Consider the following 19,591-nt stretch of genomic DNA (forward strand, 5'->3'; position numbering starts at 1 on the left):
GACGTACAAGTGGAGTTCGTGGTCACTCCCAGAGGAACTGGAATACAGGGGTGCATCTCACCTGAGGAAATTATAGCTTCATCAAAAAGCGAACATTTTGGGGAGGGACTAAAGAAAGAAGACACTGATTTGAGGAGAGCGGCGACTGTGATATGGAAGAACAAATGTAAATCAAATACAGATGTGGAAAAAAGGTTCTTATGAAAATGAAGACCTAGGAGAGATAGAGAGGAAATATGAGTCCTACAGAAGAGAATAGTGTTGCCAGAAATAAGGCATTTTAGTCAAAAGAAATTTCTTGGGGACATAGGATCTTCAGACCTCTGAGAAACTGTTAAAGCTGTTGGAGGGTATGTTGTGGTTCCAGGGACAGAGCTGAGACCCATCAAAGGAGGTCACACAGAAAGAGTTCAGAGACGACCAAGAGGAACTTTCTAAGAGGTAGCGTTGCGTTGAGGGAACAGTTAGCTTTGATAAGTAGTGAGTTCCCCATCAGTGAAAAGTTGCAGTCAAAGGCTGCCTAAGCATCTGCCAGGGTGCGGCCCAAGACCCGCTCTGGTTGAGTGGGGGCGGGGCCGGATGGCCGGGACAGGGAACGCTAGGGACTGTGAGGGAGATGGGAGAGAAACGGGCCTGGTAGGGGGTGAGAGCCCCATTTGGGCTGCCGAGGCACAGCCTGGCCCCCCACGTGGCCAGTGTGGCTGGACTGGGCAGGGCCCGGCTGGGCGGGGCGAGGCCAGCGGCCGGCGGGGAGGCGGGGAGGCGGGCGCAAGGGCGGGGAGCGGCGCGGAAGCCGGGCCACATAAAGGAGCGGGCGGCGCAACGGGGGTGGCTCTTTCCTGGGTGGGGTTTGTGAAGTCGTGGCCCGTTAGCAGGAAGCCGAGCAGTCGCCCCGACGCTAGAGAGGGACCCAATCCGAGCCCCCGGCCCCCGGAGACTGAGCCGTGGGTACTACGTGCTCAGCGCTGCCCGACAGTTTCTAGCCAAACTTCCTCAACTCTGCCGCCTTTGCCGCCACCATGCCCAAGACGGTGAGTGCTGGGGGGTGGGCGCTGTAGACAGTCTGGGGTACTAGTTGACCCTCGTAGCTCTATGTTGATGTCTGTGGGCTTGGCCGGTCACCGGCCTGCCTTGGGACGCCGCGCCCTCCGCCATGGCCCGAGGTGGGGAGGAAACCTGGTCCTGGTCTGGAGCGCCCTAGTGGGTGAGGGGATGTCCAGGCTAGAAGTGTGGTCAGGGCGGGGCCGGCCCCTTTCTCAGGTTCTAGTTCCCAGAGTCTGGGATGTGACAGTGGGGAAGGTTTCTTTGGTGGCTCAGAGGTCCCCCTTTCCCGGAAGGGCCCTAGACTCAAGGCAGAGGACTCAAGTTGCAAGGAGTACACTTCCCAGAGCCCAGGAATTGGCGCCTTTCTGGGACAAGGCTGCCACTTTTCTAGAGGAGCCATGAGAACAGAGAAGCAAGGAGTAGAGAGGGAGCTGCTCAGGGCGGATCCCGCACCCCCCACTCACCTTTCCCACAGCCACCCAGGGTGGCTTCAGCTGTTTCCCACTGGGAGGTGAGAAAACAGATGTAGAGGGACTCATCATCCACATAATCCCCTTTTACCCCGGAGTGCCAACATTTCACTAGGCACCAGTCTGAGGAGAGGCCTACCCAGTCTACTGGGAGAGAGGACTACCCAGTCTACTGGGAGAGAGGACCAGTTTCTCCCTTCTCTTCACCTGCCAAATCCCTGCCCTTCCCCTTACTTAATGCCTCTCTATCCCCTCCTGACTTCCCTGTGAGGTGTGGGTTCTCTCCAATGGGACTTCACCTTTATAGATTGGTGGTTGATTTTGGGATCTGGTCTCCACCCCACTGACTGTTGTGAGAAGAGCAGAAGCCTCTTGGGAGTGGGGCCTAGGGGGGCCGGATGCCCAGGAGGGAGGGGCGGGGGAGGGGTGTGCCTGACTAATGAGCTCTGCTTGCTTTTGTGCAAGTCATGCCAAATGGCTGCTGAGGCCCTTCCCTTGTTCAGGAAGGCTCCGTGACCACCTTGGCTTGAGTCTCTTAGGTCAAGCAGCTTATTGGGCTGGCCTAGAAGGCACAGTGCTCCCATACCTATCTGCTGGGACTGCTTGAGCATTGTTGATTGGAGATACTGACTAGTAACCTTGAGAAGGGTTGAGGGCCCCTGGGATGAGAGAAGAGTAGGGGACCCAGTTCTTTGGGTGCATGCTGAGGTGATTGCCAGATTGCTGTATTCCAGTCTCACTGCCAAGTCATTTTTGCCTTTCCAGAACCCTGTCCTTCAGAAACACCAAGTTTTCAACAATTATATGCTTTCACCATCTCTTTTGAATTGCCTGTGGTTTTATGACATGGGACTTTTCCACATTTTCTAACCAAACCCCTCTCCCTACAAAGTAAGAGAGAGTGATTTTGCAAAAGGATGGGAGAAAATCCACTGTCTGCCAACACAGAGGACTACAAAGATCCTCCAAGAAGTCTCTCTTTTTGGTCTATCTCAGTCTGTTGATTCTTGCCTCTTCTTAAAGTGTGTTTTTGCCCAAACACTTTGGTTTAGACTCTACGTTGTGGCCCCTATTCTCTAGTAGTATATCTCATCCTCAATTCTGAGACATCTAACTTTAAACATAACTTGATGGGTCTGGAAGTCAGCTCAAAATTGCATTAACTAGCCCATCTTTCTGAAATGTGGAAAAAGACAGTGCGCTGGCTGATCCTTTCCCTGAATATGGAGAGAGAGGAATGTTTGGGGTCAGGCCTGGGGTGCTGAAAGTACCTGAATACTAGATATTTTATGCATATTGACTGAAGATTGAATCAAGTTGGTAGGAGAGGGCTGAATTTTGATAGACTGGAAGGACCAGAGAGTCTCCCATGCTGTTAAACTTAAGAAATGGCTTTTTTTTTTTCTTGGAAAACAATTATATCATGCCTGTTAAGACCATATAATCTTTTTTTTTAACAGTTTTCCAAAGTATTTATTCTATTTCTATTCCCAGTAGCAGTGTCTAAGGGTCCTGGTGTTCCATATCCTTGCCAATACAGACATACCTTGTATTGCACTTTATTGCATTTCACGGGTAAGACCATAGAATCTTAACTTGAAAGGGACTTTGGAGACTGTCCAGTATAATCCTCTTTTTCAAAAAAATATTAAGAATATTTAGGCCTACAGGAAAGCACCTTACTTAAGTGCACATGGTATTGAGCCATGATTGGGTTCTAGGCTCCCTAATGCTCATCCCGTTGACCCACTGGTATGGCCCATTGATTGATTCTTGAAGTTTGTGTTCACTTTCTTGGAGAAAGCAAATTGCCCACTGTTCTTAAGGCTTTACCATCACAAGATGAAAGGAAGTAGGTAATTTGGGAAAAAGTGACGAATATTGGCATTTGCATGGTCTCTTGGTAAGATTTGGGAGTGTCACAAGGTGCCTCCTATTACTTTTCTTATTCCTCATCCCAAGACTGAGCCATCCAGGGGCACACCCTAGTTCACTGAATACCAGCCAGTAACTTTAATGAAGAGGGGAAAATTCCCTTTTCTCTCCATTCCTTCTCCACTGGTGTGCTTTAGGCTATTTCTGGAGTATGACAGATAGAGAAGGGTAGTGGAAAAAATCAAACCCATTCATTCATGTGAACCATGTCTCTGGTCTCTCCAGGGCCAGTTTCACTTTTAGAGCTAATTGTTTCTCCTAGTTAAGCCAGCCTCCCTTAAATGTGTTAAAACATGCACCTCACCCTCTTGCCATTCTTGGACTCTGCTTCTGTTGCTAGTTTCCTGAGTCTGCTGTAGTAGCCAAAATGGAGAAGCTTATTAACTGTCATCTAGGATTTCTGGTGATTGTAGAAAATTATGAGTAAAAATGTTTTTCCCCTCCCATTTAACATTTTTTTTCACAAAAATCAGAAACATTTTGGGATTCTCTTGGATTCCCTAGAAAAGATTATTTTGAATTTTTATGATGTTCTTGAAGTTTTTGGTTCTCTCCTTATGATTTATTAAATGTTGAAGTTTAAAACACTTTCCACAAATATCAAGTCCAACCCTTCTCATTGTACAGATGGGGAACTTGAAACTCATGATAGGGAAGGACTAACCTAGACGATACAGCATGTCAGTGGCAATGCTAGGACCTGAGTCTAGTTTTTAGAGGGCCAATTCTTCATAAGATCTCTTTGATTTGCTGGAGTTTTAGCCCTAGATCAACAGGTCAAGGTCATGGAGTGGTCATTTGATGGTATCATCCTTGTGAGCAGACATAGAGCACAGCTCCTTGAAGTATTTGAGAACTTCTCAGTCTGCATTCAGCTAAACTTTAACAGGGGCTATGTAGACTATTTATTCTCCTTCCATTCCTAACATTACTTGAGCCACTCAGGTGGCACTAAAGTGGTACTTGGTAAATAGGAGGCAGAATCTAAGTCTTTCAACCCTTGAACCAGACCTACCTATGGACTTCAGGGTGGAGCAAGTGATCAGGAATGGAGGGTGTATGAGAGAGGCTTCTGCCTCTAATTTTTTTCATGTTTAATTCACTGCACACTTTGTAAAAGTGTAGATTATAATGACCCATCTTTGGAATTTTTGAAGGCTTGTCTTTGAAGAGCCTTCAGGGTAGGCAAGGGCTGGTGGGGCAAGAGGGCCCTTGTGGGACCCTCAAAGACACCAACTAATCTATCTACATTCTCATGTTAGGCTTGGGGAGGGAATGTTGCTCTGTGAGTCAGTGGTATTGACCATGAATGTGCTAACTTTCCATTTTTTACTAGATGCTTGTAACTAACTTTTGTTAAGGATGGCATTCCTCTCTCTTGCCTCCTCTTCTCATGCAATTGCTTTATTGAATGGTGGAGCTGGAAGAGACATTTAGAGGTCATCTGGTCTATCCCTTTTGCCTCTAAACCTAGTTCTCTTTGGATGAGATGATATGACAACTACAATTATTCTGAACTCTGTTCCAATAGTGTTGCTTGGCAACGGCTTCTCTTAGGTCCCTTTGTGTATTCCTGGGAGTCACATTCCTACTGGAATTTCTAGACTCAGTGTCCCTGGAGGGGAGAAAATCTGGCTACCAATGCTATCAGGGTTGGGCCTTTCAAGGACAGAATTGCTCTGATCTTCAAAGATAGACCTGAGTCAGTTGCTGATCTTTCTAAAATAGAATTGGATTTATCATGTGCCTCTTTCTTAACTCAATCTTTTCTCCCTGCTACCCTACCTCATTCTTTTGCCCTGAAACGAAACACATACATGCATGCATGAACACACACACACACACCAGAGTACAAAGGTGGTCTCCTTTGGGGAGTCTATTGGTCAAATGATGTGGTTGGTCTTTTTATGATTGACTGGCTTTGCTCTTCTTCCCTCCTCCCATTTCATGCTTGATAGAGCCGAAAAACTTTTTAATTCCAGGTTCCAATGTGTGGTATAGGAACTGTCACTTGGGAGGGTTAGAACAGGATTATGTGAATTTGAAAGGTATGTGCTGGGAAATGGAAAGTAAAACTATATTGAAAATTTTTCTTTTTTCATCTAAGATCCTTATTCTTGTCTTCTGTAAAGAGATCCAAATGAAGTAGGCCCTTTCTTAAGTCCTTTCTTCAGGCCCTCAGTGTCTCTAGTAATAGGTAAAAACTCAAGGGACCCATCTAGTAATGATGTTCTTGAGAGCCTTGATGATACCCCTTGGGTCTTCTGTGTGTATCTTCATTTCCTCAGACATTCTTTCCTGAAAGTTTGAGCAACTTCTATGTACCAGGCAGTGCTAGGGATACAAAGTTGAACAGAGTTTGCCAAAATGTATCTTGTTTCCCTAAACTTCTGGAGTGCTATTTCTTTCAGTGCTCAAGTTCAGAGAGTTTCTAATTTGGGAGTTAATTTGTTTCATTAGTAGATCTGACAAGAATACTCTTGGATCTTTCTTCTCAAGTCCTTGAAGGGGAAAGAACTGTGTCTTACTGAGGAAAGAAAGAAACCCAGAGAAACTATAAACTGTATAGGTTTCCCTGCCTTTCTTCTCACTTTTCCCAGGGACTACCTGAGGGCAGGGTAGACCTCCCTTACTGTTCTGCTGAAAGGCCAGGGAGATACTAGGTCATTTTTCAAATTTCTTTCTAACCAGATGAGAGTGGTAGTTAGATACATTGGTAGATACTGAGAAGCTAGAGGGCATAAACAAAGCTGAGGACTAGCTGTGTGGAGTGCAACTTTTCAAATGACTTTGGTACTTAGAGTAGCCCAGAGCTTCCCAGCCTTAACTTTTGTTTAGGTGGTTGTTTTGGATGGTAAGGGTTTCTCACCATTCAGAGGTATTTTGAGCCACAGGACATTTAAGTTGGCCTTAAACTTCCAGTTTAGCCTGTATGTTTGCAATGAGGACATCAAGGCACAGAAAAGGGAAGAGATTTGAGTGAACTGGTAATAGGGTCAGGATTAAATCCAACTTACCCAGCTGCCAGTGTAGGGGAGGAACTTTTAATACCTGCCTTCTAAAAGGTGCTCACTCCAGGGAGTTCTGTTTTCTCCCTCTGTGCTGGGGTTGAGTTGACCATAATGGTCATGGAAAGAGCAAGCCCTGAGTGTCTAGAGGTGACCTCAGGGGCTTCTTTATATGGAGATGGTTCAGGCTTTGGTTTTAGGAACTCTTTTTAGCATTCCCTAGGAAGGTGTTTTGCTTTGGCTGTAAAGGGTAGAGGAAACAGATGTGTAGGCTGAAGAAAGGGAGAGGAGACCTGCTGTATTTTCTTGGTAGAGGGCAGGCCATGCTGTCCTAAGTCTGTAGGGAGTAGAGTTATATATTCTCTGTATTCATAGCCAGAGGGGTAAGTTAGCTTGTTAGTGGTTACATAAATTGGTAATAGTATTGAAAGAAGAACTTGACTTTCTTAATTCCCAAGTTAGTGATCTCCCTTTGGACTTGGCTGCCTTGGAAGAAAACTCTTTTTACCCAGAGGGCATAGACTTCCAGAGAATTGACTCCATGGTGATTACATTAACATGATGGCTGCAATGGAGTTCCCCTAAATACCTTCTGCTGTGGCAGGTTTCAGCGAGTGGGTGATTCAGTTCTTCTGGGACCTCAGAATGACTTTTTTTCTCTTCCTGCCTGCCCCTCACCCAAATTCCCCACTTTCTCTTTGCCCTTTTTAGTTTAGAGCTCTGACCTCTGAATTCTGACTTAGTATTCCACACTTGACCTATCCCTTGAGTTAGGAGAACATTATGGTACTTTCCTTTCCAATTTGGTGACAATATTTGCTGTCATAGAAACCATTTGGATACATGAGTCTCCTGTCCTCAAATCTCCCCACTAAATTTGAGGTGCTTGTAGCCCAGGTCAGAGGTAGGTAGCTAGCAAAAAAATGGACTTTCCAGGCCTTCATAGAAGGGGAGAATACAATAGTATTGAAAAGCACAGACTGTAGAACCAGACTGCTTGAATTCAAATACCAAATATGTGACTAGCTGTGTAGCCTCGGGCAAGTTACTTAATATCTTTTTCCTTTCCTTTCCTTTCCTTCCCATCATTTCTCTTCCCCTCTTTCTAAAGTTCTTTTCTTTCTTTCTTTTTTTTTTGAGATGGGGGTCTCTCAGTGTTATCCAGGCTCATCTCAAACTCCTGGGCTCAAGTGATTGATCCTCTTGCTTTAGCCTCCAGAGTAACGGGGACTGTAGGTATAGAACATTGTGTCTGGCTAAGTTACTAATTCCTGTGCTTTATTTTTCTCAAAAGTGAAGATAATCATAATTCTTGTCTTGTAGGGTTGTTGTGAGGATTAAATGAGGCAATTTGTATAAAGTGCTTATGATGGTGCCTATCATATAATAATGCTATACAAATGTTAGTTATATTTATTATTATAATTGGTATAATTGTTATATATAGATACAATGTTGATATAATTATTGGTGATGCAAATAAATGATTTATTATTTATTTATTTAAAAATTTTTAGTTGTAACTGGATACAATACTTTTACTTATTTTTATGTGGTGCTGAGGGTTGAACCCCATGTCTCACACATGCTAGGCTAGTGCCCTACCACTGAGCTACAACCACAGCCCCATGATTTGTTATTTCTTATGTCCAACCTCTGCTAGATAAGATGAGTAAGAAAGAAAGCAGGAAACTGCATTCTCTTCTTTCTTTTTTTGTTTCTTTTTTGTATGGGGGGATTTGGTTTTAAAGGCACTTGAAACCACTGAGTCACATGCCCAGCCCTTTTTATTTTTTATGTTGAGACAGGGTCTTACTAAATTGCTTAGGGCCTCAATAAGTTGCTGAGGCTTTCCTTGAATTTAGCAATCCTGTCCTCCTGCCTCAGCCTCCTGGTCACCAGGATTACAGGCATGAGTCACTGTGCCTGGCTCAGGAAGTGATATTCCTATCATATATTGAGTGACTTCTATGTGCTTTCACTGTAGAGGATATAAAGAAATGAATAGAGGATACAATTGCTGCATTCAAAGATCTACTTAAATGGGAATTTAGGGTTAACCCAATTAAAAACAGTTTGAGGCAAATATATGCATAGGATTGTCTACAGATTTTGATAAGGAAGGGGTTTACTAGGACATTAACAAGGCCTTAAAGGATGTTTACACTTGGGGGCATTGACATTCTGGGTGGAAAAGTGATGTGGATTTGGTACATGGATATGACACAGGTGAACCTAGATTAGTTCCCTCATGAAAGTGAATTTATCTGAAATGCAGGCTTAAGGTGCTGATTCTATCAAAGGGAGCCACAGAGATGTATATGGATGCATATACTAAGTTGTCGGTGTCTTTCAAGAATTATTTAGAGCCAATATTATCTTTTCTTAAATGGCAGACCTTCTGTAAAGGTCTGTGGGTTCGTCCATACAGAAGAATGAAAGTATTTCATTTGCAGGAAAATAGATGGAACTTGAGAGCATCATGTTAAGCAAAATAAGCCAAACTCAGAAAGTCATGGGTCATGTTTTTTCTCACATATGTGGAAACTTGAGCAGAAAAAAGAAAAGAGAAATGGGGGGATGTATCATGAAAGTCAAAGGGAGACCAGTAGAGTAGAGGAAAGGGGCAAGGGGAAGGGAGAAGGGAAGGGAAAGAGGAAATACTTGGAACATATATTGACCAAATAACATTATATCTTGTGCATATATAAATATGTAACAACAAATCCCACTATTTTGCATAATTATAACGCATCAATAAAATATGTAAAAAATGTTTAAATTTTTTTAAAGTCTGTGGGGAAGACTGTACCTTGGATTTTCCAGGATTGTGTGAATTAATTTTTATAAATCTGTTTTCTTTAACCTGGCACAGTGGTGCATGCCTATAATCAACAAGTCTCAGCTTGGGAGATTGAAACTGGAGGGTCACAAATTCAAGGCCAATCTCCGTAACTGAGCGAGGTCCTAAGCAACTTGGTGAGACCATCTCAAAATAAAAAAATTAAAAGGGCTGAGGTTGTGGCTCAGTAGTTAAGCACTCCTATATTGAATCCCTGGTACCAAAAAAAAAACAGAAAGAAAAACAAACAAACAAAAAATAACAACAAGAAAAACAAAAACAAACCAAAATACCAAAACAAATATGTTGTCTTTCTTGTCCAAGTAGGTATGTGAAAGGGTCCTTCCTTCATGCTTCCATATGAGCGAAATCAAGCAACAGAGCTCATAGAGGACTCTGTTTAGGTCAGCACACTAGAAACAACTTTCACTTCTCCCTATGACTTTTCTATGAGATCGGGTATTTGGGAAAAGGTGGAGATGGGAGAAAGGATTTTCAGTGTGTGGTGGTGACAGCTGAAGAACTATGGCACTTTTTGGCCAGGGACCAGCTGTGGCATTTGTGTCTTGAACCTGGAGACACGGTCTTTTGGGTGATTTTGAAAACACAGATTTGGTTGTGCCTGATGAGAGAGACCCCAGAGTTGTTGCTCCTTTCAATGGACTTGTAGCATAAGGGAAGGGTTTTCATGATGCCTAGGCTACTACTACGGTGAATGACTCAGTTTTTGCTTAGGAGTACTGTTTTGCCAGGGAGCTCCTGGGATTGATGACTCACCTCCATCCCAGGAACATTCTACCTCTGAGCTACACCTCCAGTCTTTTAAAATTTCTTTTGAGATAGGGTTTCACAAAGTTTCCCAGTCTGGCTTCAGATTTGTGATCTTATTGCCTTAGTCTTCCAAGTAGCTGGAATTACAGGACATGCACCATCACAGTAGGATTGGTGACTCTGAAGGCTGACAATTCATCCCATACCTGGCCACACTTTTATCTTGTGGGAATTTGCTAGATACTTTGTGTGCTCAGGACATTGATCAAGGCCAAATGAGAATAGATGAGGTGTGGGCATTTGGTCATACAAAACCAAGTATAAACTGAGTGTGATGGCTCATTCCTGTAATCCCAACAACTCAGGAGGCTGGAGCAGGAGGATTGCAAGTTTGAGGCCAACCTCAGCAATTTAGTGAGACCCTGTCATAAATAAAAATAAATAAATAAATAAAAAGGCTTGACTTAGTGGTAGAGTACCTTCAAGTTCAACCTCCAATACAAAAACCAAAAAATAAACAAACAAAAACAACAACAACAAAAATCATATAATCTGAGGAAGGGGGAAGAAGGCTTATCTGTCAGGTTTGGTCAGCATTTTCTTTTCTGTCTTTAGTTCTGGCTTCCCCTAAATACCTGGGAAAAATCAAGTCTTCTTTTTCTTTTTCTTTTTTCTTTTTTTTTTTTTTTTGGTACTGGGGATTGAACCCGGGGGTACTTAACCACTGAGCCACGTCCCCAGCCCTTTTTTACTTTTTATTTTGAGACAGTGTCTCACTAAGTTGCCGAGGGCCTTGCTGGTTTGCTGAGGCTGGCTTTGAACTTGTTATCCTCCTGTCTCAGCCTCCAAAGCTTCTGGGATTATAGCTGGGTACCACCACGCCCGGCAAGTTTTATTTTTCTTGAGTTAAGTATATTTAGATAGTTCCTGACCTAACTTTTTTGGTCTAATTTGCCCCTCCCCTACACCAATCCTTTTTCAGAAGTCTCAGCCTGGGTGTTTGATGAAGTATACTGAGAGGCTCTTTCGTATTTCTTGTAATCTTTATCTGAGATTGACTAATCTGTGGTATGGAGTTAGAGGGCCGGTGTCAAGGTAAACAGGCAATGTGGTATCATTAGTTAAATTGTACAGTCTTTGCTATCTATAAGGGTTTAAAGTGAGCTAAACTCCTCTTTAAACATCATTGTAGATACTTGTGAGGGACTGACTAACCCAGAGAAGTTTCCTTACTGAAAACAAAAGTCACGTGACCACTTTGCCTTTGAATTTTCCATTTCCCCTACATGAAAATATCAGCAGTGTTAGACATATGTAGATGTAGTAGAGAAAAACCCCTTTTCTTAGGTTCCTTACTCACCTTGGTGCCTGGACCATGGTGGATCTAGCCTCTGCTTGATGAGAACAGAACACCAGCCGTTTTGTTTAAGGGTTACATGATATTTCTGTTATGGGTACTTGGAGAGCTGTTTGAGGAGGGCCTGAGGTGGGTCTAGGAAAAATCTAGCCTAGTTTTCTCTCGCTCTGCCATAGCTTGGGCATTTTCCTAAGGTTGGGAGTTTGCCTCCTGGCCTTAATCCAGTTGCCAGAGGAAACCGATGACTAAAGGCTTCCTCCCTACGACGTCAGCTTCTGGAACCTTTCCTGATGATTCCCTACCAGTCAAGTCTGCCTTATTTGGCTATTTTTCTCCCCCCTCAAATGGCCCCCTCACCTCAACTAGTCCCCTCTTCTCCTGCAGTACAGGGAACGCCTTCTTCAAGTTTATGCAATGCTACCTGCAATCTTTTCTCCATGGTTAGAGCCCTAACAGGGGGAGGAGTGGGGAAGGAGAGAGAAAGATGAGTGCTCTGGAATGACTGTGATTTCCCCACCCTGCTTTCTTATCTCTTCTTGTTTTCTTGACCCTGCATGGTCACCCCTCTCTAGCTTCTTACCTAGATTTCTGACAATCTAGGAGTGGTCTTGCTTGGCCTGAAAAGGCTCAGAGTGTGGGAGCTGGGTGGGGCCTAGGGCTCTCAACATCTAAAACTATTCTTTGGAGTAGGTAAAGACTTCTAGTTGGTAAGACCAGTTCTTGGCATGTGCCTGTTCTATACCTAGCACTCTCACTTGGATTTCCTGAAAGGGCCTAGTCCAAGGATCCCTATCACAGTCCCAAGCTTAGAAGAGTTGAACTTTTGATGTTTCAAGCTTGGAGCACTTATCTGATATCTTTTTTAAAAAAATACATTTTAGTAGAAATGGTTCAGTGGAAAGAATAATGGAATGAATCAGTATATCTGATTTTTGGTCTCTGCCTGTGTGACTTTGGACACATTATTTTTATGAACCTTAGTTTCCTTATCTGTGAAATGGAGACACTGTCTTTTTCTGACATTCTGATAAGTTTTGCTCAGTCTTTAAGAGAGGCTCTTGGAAAGAGTGTAACAGCAGAGAGCAGTGACTGGAGAAATTGCTATTCTCCCTTTTAGAATGGCATCAAGGGTGTTATTTTCACCCCAGCTATCAATATATAAGCAGTCCCATTTATTTCAGTGAGCTTTGCTTTGAGTTACCACTAAACTTGCTGTGGGGAGCCTGGCTTGGAAAGGCAACTATTGACTGAATACCTGGGTGGGGCCTTGGAGTCCAGCCTGCAAACTACAGTTGCTAGCTATTTTTGGTCATTGGTGACTCCAGGAAGAATACAAGACCCTTGGATTGGTCATCGTTCCATCAGGGAAGGGGAAGACCAAGAAACATACCAAAACTGAGTGTAAATGAGATTTGACTTCCTCTACTCCCTCCTCCCTACAACATCCTTCTCCTTGAGGCTATGGAATTGCTTTTGGCTGAGTCTTAAATTGCTAAGCTCCCCTTCCCCTTCCTCTGTCTGAGTCACTGGTGTCTATGTTGCCTTTGGATGAGGAAAGCTAGGTAATGTGGTTTTGGGTGGAGGAATTTCTAGCCAGCGAGTTTGCCACATGCCTAGTGCTTAGTGTTGAGTTTTCAACTGATCCTGCATTTTATGAATATGAGGTTGGAACTCTAAATAAAAGAGGGAATTCTGAATTTTCTGCTAGGATGATATGGCATAAGCAAGTTCCTGGAGATGCTGTACCCTTGTCTGGATCTGTTTTTACCCTATCTTCCCCACCTACATCACTTCCTCCTTTTCTTCTTCACTGTCATTTCGTCTAGTGCTTGCTTATGAATCAGGGACCCTAGGCTATATCTCAGCCAACTAGGAGGTGGCCATGAACATGAGCCTCACCTGCTCTGAGCCTCCTGGATGAAGGGTAAGATAGAAGTATTGGCACCTGTCTTCCTTTAGGAACAAGTTTCAAAGGCAGTTTTAAAAGAGAAGGCTTAGTTGGGTAGAGCTGGGCAGTGCTGTTGAGAGCAAGTTTCTTTCCCAGCATTGAGCTGGAATGGCCTCTGGGTCAAGAAGGAGCTTGCTTCTGTGAGCAGCTGCCTTATTGGCAGCTTCTTATTCTTCGTAGGAGCCTCATATGGATTGTTAAGGATGCCAGGTGCAGGTGATATCAAAAGGGTCTTGGCGAGATAGGGTACGCAAGCAGAGGAGGAAGGTGAAGGAATATGAAGTCAGAAGAAGAGTGTTTCTTTATTTTCATATCTCTGCTTTTTATAAAATCCAGCATGGCATATAACAATGTTTTGCAAATAGAGGGAGAAAATAATTCGTAAACTCACCACTTTAACATAGCAATTATTATTTGTATTTCTTGTCACATCTTGTTTTTGTACCTTAGTTTTCCATGATGCAATCACAGTGTGCATAAAAAGTCCTACTTCTTTCTCCCTAGTAAAAATATCACTGAAAGCTTAGAAAAATGCTAGTTATTTATTTTTAATTTTAATTTTTTTAAAAAAATTTTGTTGTAGATGGACACAATACCTTTATTTTATTTATATATTTATTTTTATGTGATGCTGAGGATCAAACCCAGGGCCTCACATGTGTTAGGCAAGCACTGAGCTACAACCCCAGCCCAAATGCTAGTTTTTAAAAAATAAATATTTTAATAGCTTTATAAAATTCCATCTAATGACTGCCAAATTGAGTTAACTATTCCTTTTTTGGGGTCATTTAGATTATTTTCAGTTGTAGTAAGTTATGCAAACATAAGAAAATCTGAACCCTTTAGCCTGGCATGTAGGGAGAGCCATTTGGTACCTGACCCCATCCTCTCTCCCTTTCTAGGCTCAACTCCCAGTTGTTCCCATACCCACATTATGCTGCAGCTTTATGGGATCAAGGTTTCCCAATTTTTAAAAAAAAATTTTGTTCTAATTAGTTGTACATAACAATAGATGCATTTATACATTTTGATAAATCATACTTAAATGGAGTGTAATTTCTCATTTTTCTGATTGTACATATTGTAGGATCACATTGGTTATGCAGTCATATATGTACATGAGCTAATAATGTCTGTTTCACTCTACTATCCTTCCTACCCCCACACCCCTTCCCCTCCCTTCATCCCCTCTGCCTAATATAAAGTAAGTTCTTCCCTAGCCACCCCCTTATTGTGAATTTGCATCTGCATATCAGAGGAAACATTCGGCCTTTAGTTTTTTGGGTTTGGCTTATTTTGCTTAGCATGATATTCTCCAACTCCATCCATTTACCAGCAAATCTCATAATTTCATTCTTCTTTAATACTGAGTAATATTCCATCATATATATGAGAGGACTTAGTATAAGTACATTTTCTTTATCCATTCATTTGTTGAAGAGCACTTAGTTTGGTTCCATAGTTTATCTTTTGTGAGTTGAGCTACTGTAAACATTGATGTGACTGTCACTGTAGTATGCTGATTTTAAGTCCTTTGGGTATAAACCAAGGATACCTCTTTTTCAAAAAAAGTGTGGTAAAACCCTGCCTTTTTATTTCTTTCTGCTTTATCCTATGTCTTTTCTTTCAGCTCAAAATGTTAGGTGCTGCTTCTTCATTTCCCCCCACCTGTGCTTGAGACTTTCCTCTTTTTTTCCTTGGCATTATGGATCAAATTCAGGGCCTTGCACATGCTACACACATATTCTATCATTGAACTACATCCCCAGCCCCGGGAAGCTTTCCTTAGTACTCCTAAGTAGTATTAATTGCATCGACTTCTGTGTGCCCAATATACTTGGTAAGAACTTGTGTTAAGATATTTATCATGTGGTTTTGCAAACATCTGAACTCCCAGACTTTCTCCTATGGCAAACTTGTGGATTTTGAAAGCTTCTAACTCCTGCCTCAACAGGGGGCTATATCCAGGTGCTGATGGTTAGGGAAAGGTAAACCTTTGACGACTGTTTAATTCAGTGATAGACATTGAGAGGAACAACAGCAGCAATGTATACAAGGAATCCCACAGCATTGAATGAGCACCTGGTAGAATATACTAGGCACCAGTTATAGAGAAAACAGCACACAGAAGGGTAGGGTGCATTTGTACCTATGAGGAAGAGAGGCCTTAGTATAAGTACAGAGAAAGTGTAGCTGGTCTCAATTCACCAATGCAAACTTCTTTTATTTTGTCTCTTTTTCTTTTGTGTGTGTTTTGACGGGGACTTGCTATGTTGTCCAGGCTGGCCCCAAATTCCTGGACCAAGTGTTCCTCCTAACTCAGCCTCCCAAGTAACTGGGATTATAGGCATGCACCACCATACTAACTTCGCAAACTTCTTAAAACATTCCAGATCTTAGATTCACATTTGTGGAATGGAAAGGGTATTAGTATCCTAATTACTTAAGGTTATAGTGAGGTTTCATTCAGAGCATTCATGTACCTGAATGTACTCTGTGAGGTGTGAGACACAGTGGAATGAGAAGTAAGCCCAGGATATTCCAGAAATTTTGTTCCAGTTGACCTCTTAAAGTTTTTTCGTATGTGTGTATCCCATCAAGCCTTTTCTGAGCCATGAATGCCAGATGCTAGTTTCTCTGATCCCCCCACATAGGAGCTCTACAGCCTCATTCTTTTTATTAAGAGGCATGCAAGGAGGTACCATTCCCCCACCCATCTGAGCCGAAAAGCTCCAACTGACCCCAGCACAACCCTGCTCAAGCATGACAAAAAGTGACTGGGGAGAAAGGAAGAGGTGGGGAGGTACCATCTTCTTCTTAGCCTTTTTTTTTCTTTTATGTTACCAAGGATCAGACCCAGGGCCTCACAAATACTAGGCAACTGCACTGCCACTGAGCTACATCCCCCACAATTTTTATTTGATTTTGAGACAGCATGTGGCTAAGTTGCCCAGGCTGACCTGGAACTTGCAATCCTCCTGCCTCAGGTTCCCGAGTAGCTGGTATTACAGGTGTGCACCACCTTACTTACCACTGTGCCCAGCTTACTTAGCTCTTTAGCATCAAACAAGTGGTACTAGAATAGAGGGTTTCCTAACATTCTTTTAGATGGAAGTAGAAATATTTATCGAAGCTGTGGTGAAACTGAGTACCTTTCAGTTCTCCTGGCACCAAGAGTGCCATGCAATGTTAGGATAGATCTTTATGTCTCTTGCTGACTGTAAACTCCTCAGAGGGTTTCCCATTTCACCTGTGTTGAACAAGTGACTTTCAGGGAACCATGCAAGCTAAATTCAAGATCTTGGGTGGAAATTTTTGATCTAGTGTTCTTTTTGTTTTCACCACATACCATCCAGGATTCTTGTTGCTGTCTTAGACATTTGAAAACTTCTAGTCCACTCCAGGATTTTATCTTTTTGTAAAGAAGCAAATTACCCGAGCCTGTTGAAGATTCGTTGGTTAACTGTCAACATAACAAGGTAAAATGAATCATTCAAAGTCATGTAGTAAATCAGGAGCAGAAGTAGGGCTTGAAGCTGAGACTTTCAGGAGAGTATTCTGTCCATTATATTAGCCTGGCCCAATAGAATAAGAACAAAGATGGTTTCTGTTACACTACCCATTGTATGCCCATTATCTAACATAGTGCCTGGTATAGAGTAGGTTTTCAACAAATATTTTTTGAATAGATATATCCAATGTTTGTTGAACAGACTCATCAAGTTGGAATTATCTTAGATTCCTTTAGCTAAGTTTGACAGTAAGCCAAACATTCCCAGTGGTCTACTTGAAACTACCTAATGTGAACCTGTATGGATCCTGGCAGAATGGAACTGAGTAGTGGTAAGGAATGAGAAGTCATTGTCCCCCTTGTTCACCTTGGAGAGCCTGTTTATCTGTGAGTTGACAACTTGTTCACAGCCAATTTCCTCTCCCTTTTACCATGTCTTCGCACAATAGTAGTGTTCATGCCAAGGGGGAATATTTGAATCAAAGCTTTTAGTGGATTCTAACAGGCAGTCATGCAAGCATTTCTATCTGCCTTTGTGAAAGAGCCCAGAGTTTGGCTGTAGAGTACATATTTGCAGCATTACCTAGTTTTTTATGTTTTCTGTGTGTACTTCTCATTATGGCATGGCCAGCAGAGCTGCCTTGTGTAATCTAATCCTGAGAGATTTGTGCCCCTGAAGTTTGGGGATTGGGTTGGCCTCTGTGCTCAGGGATGACCAGAGCCAGTCATGGATCAGGAAGGGTAGTAGGGAAGTCCTAGAGATCTTCATGTTGGGGAACCCAGCAGCTGTTCACTCCTGCTATTGCTGTTGTTGGTACCAGTATCACCACTACCACTCGGCCTGTTTGAAGGCCCAGAGCTATAAATATTTGCAGATTCAAGCATGCTTTGGTCAAGGTAGGCTTATTTTAGGGGCAATAGGAGGATTTTTTTTTCTCCTTCTCCAGAGGGAAGAGCATGGTCAGCATTTAGGATTTAAGCTTACTAGGAAGGTTGGATACCATAAAACAGAGATTCAGAAGGTTACCTTATTTATTTTTTATTTTTTTATTTGTTGATAGACCTTTATTTTATTTATTTCTATTCAGTGCTGAGAATTGAACCCAGTGTGTCATACATGCTAGGCAAGTGCTCTAACCACTGAGCCACAACCCCAGCCCAGGTTACCTTATTTTTAAAAGCACTTTTTTCTGTCTGTCTTTGCAGTAATAAGCTAGACATTATACAAGGAATGTTAATAGTCTGTTGTGCAGACTTAAATAAATACAGACTTTATTTTATAATTTTGGATTAGTTTTTTCATTATAAAACTAATATATATTTTTTGTAATAAATGAAACAGTACTTAAAATATAAAGTCCTTGTCTTCTACCCCTGACTATTTTCCAGAGCACCATTAAACATTGATGTAAATGTAGGCTCTTTTTCAATGCATTTATACATATGTACCTTGAAACACATAAGTAACACTAATCCATATTGTTCTGCAACTTGATTTTGTGCCTTAGCATGTGGTGGCCATTTTTTTTTTTGGTCAAACCAGATTTTAAATTTTCTTTGGGCTCCTTTTTTTTTTCTTTGGTACTGGGGACTGAACTAAGCTGCATCCCCAGTCCTATTTTGTATTTTATTTAGAGACAGGATCTCACTGAGTTGCTTAGCACCTTGCCATTGCTAAGACTAGCTTTCAACTTGAGCTCCTCCTTCCTCAGCCTCCAGACAGAGTTGCTGGGATTACATGAATACACCACCTTGCCCAACCTCTTTGGGCTCCTTAATAAACAAATTAACAATTGAGAAGAACACTTTAAATCTTCACAGATAAAGGACCTATCCTCTTCATTTAATGGAGAATAATGGCATTGTAAGGGCTTGCTTTCTTGGGAGTAAAGGCTTTCTGAACAAGATGGAATTTTTGGACCCTGCTGTTAGGATAAAGGATGCTCCCCTTTCAATTTCCAGTAGACCATAGTTCTAGATGTTGCTGTAGTTTCACATGTATCTAATTCATCTTGGAGTTATTGGTGGATAGGTAAGACACTTCCTGTGCTTAAGTGGTCCCATCTCTGTTCTGTGGTTTTGCCAGTTTGCGGTTGTTTGATTCCAGGTAATTCCTGACTGAGAACCCTGCTCATCAGACCTCTATCTCCCAGAACTGTCTGTGGTGAAGGAAAGAAGCTCTGTGTGTGTGTGTGTGTGTGTGTGTGTGTGTGTGTTGGTGGTGGGCACATATTTTTCCATTTTTCCCCAAACAAGAGCAGTGGGAAGGCCTGCCATTCATCAGTGAAACTGAATTAGTCTCCCCTCCCCTCCTCCAGTATCCACAGCAAGGATCTTGTCCAGGTGGCAGAAAAGTGAAGTTTTGCAGAGTGCTTATCTGTAACTGAGCCACCCAGTTGAAGAATTTAGGGAGATAGAGATTTGTGAAATTCACATAAACCTACAATATATTTAAAAAAATAAAATATAGCCTAAGTGACCACTGGTTCTGGTCTTAGAAGCCTTGTTAGCTTCAGGATATTGATCATGTTGAAAGAGCCAAGTCAGGAGAGGAGAAGCAGAATTACCAGAAATGCTGGCTCTGTTCTGGCCACTCATGGCAGGCCCCACCCTTCTCTTGCCTTCTTAGTTCCCAGACTTCCACAGTGAGTGGACTAGAGCTTCTTCTTGCCCCGCCTTTAATCCTGGAGCCTCTGCCACCAGAG

The 19,591-nt window shown here is 42.5% G+C and overlaps 1 protein-coding gene across 1 annotated transcript in view; it reads left to right on the top strand.

Moving 5' to 3' along the window:
* Window positions 1–823: 823 nt before the first annotated feature.
* Msn (moesin) overlaps window positions 824–19,591 on the top strand; it is a 69,469-nt gene continuing 50,701 nt past the window's right edge. Inside the window, exon 1 of the mRNA XM_047536485.1 lies at window positions 824–1,031. Coding sequence (XP_047392441.1) covers window positions 1,020–1,031 — 12 coding nt within the window. The 5' untranslated portion in view covers window positions 824–1,019. The remainder of the gene's footprint in view (window positions 1,032–19,591) is intronic.

The sequence above is a fragment of the Sciurus carolinensis genome, chromosome X (assembly GCF_902686445.1).
Source record: "Sciurus carolinensis chromosome X, mSciCar1.2, whole genome shotgun sequence".
In the NCBI taxonomy this organism is placed as follows: Eukaryota; Metazoa; Chordata; class Mammalia; order Rodentia; family Sciuridae; genus Sciurus; species Sciurus carolinensis.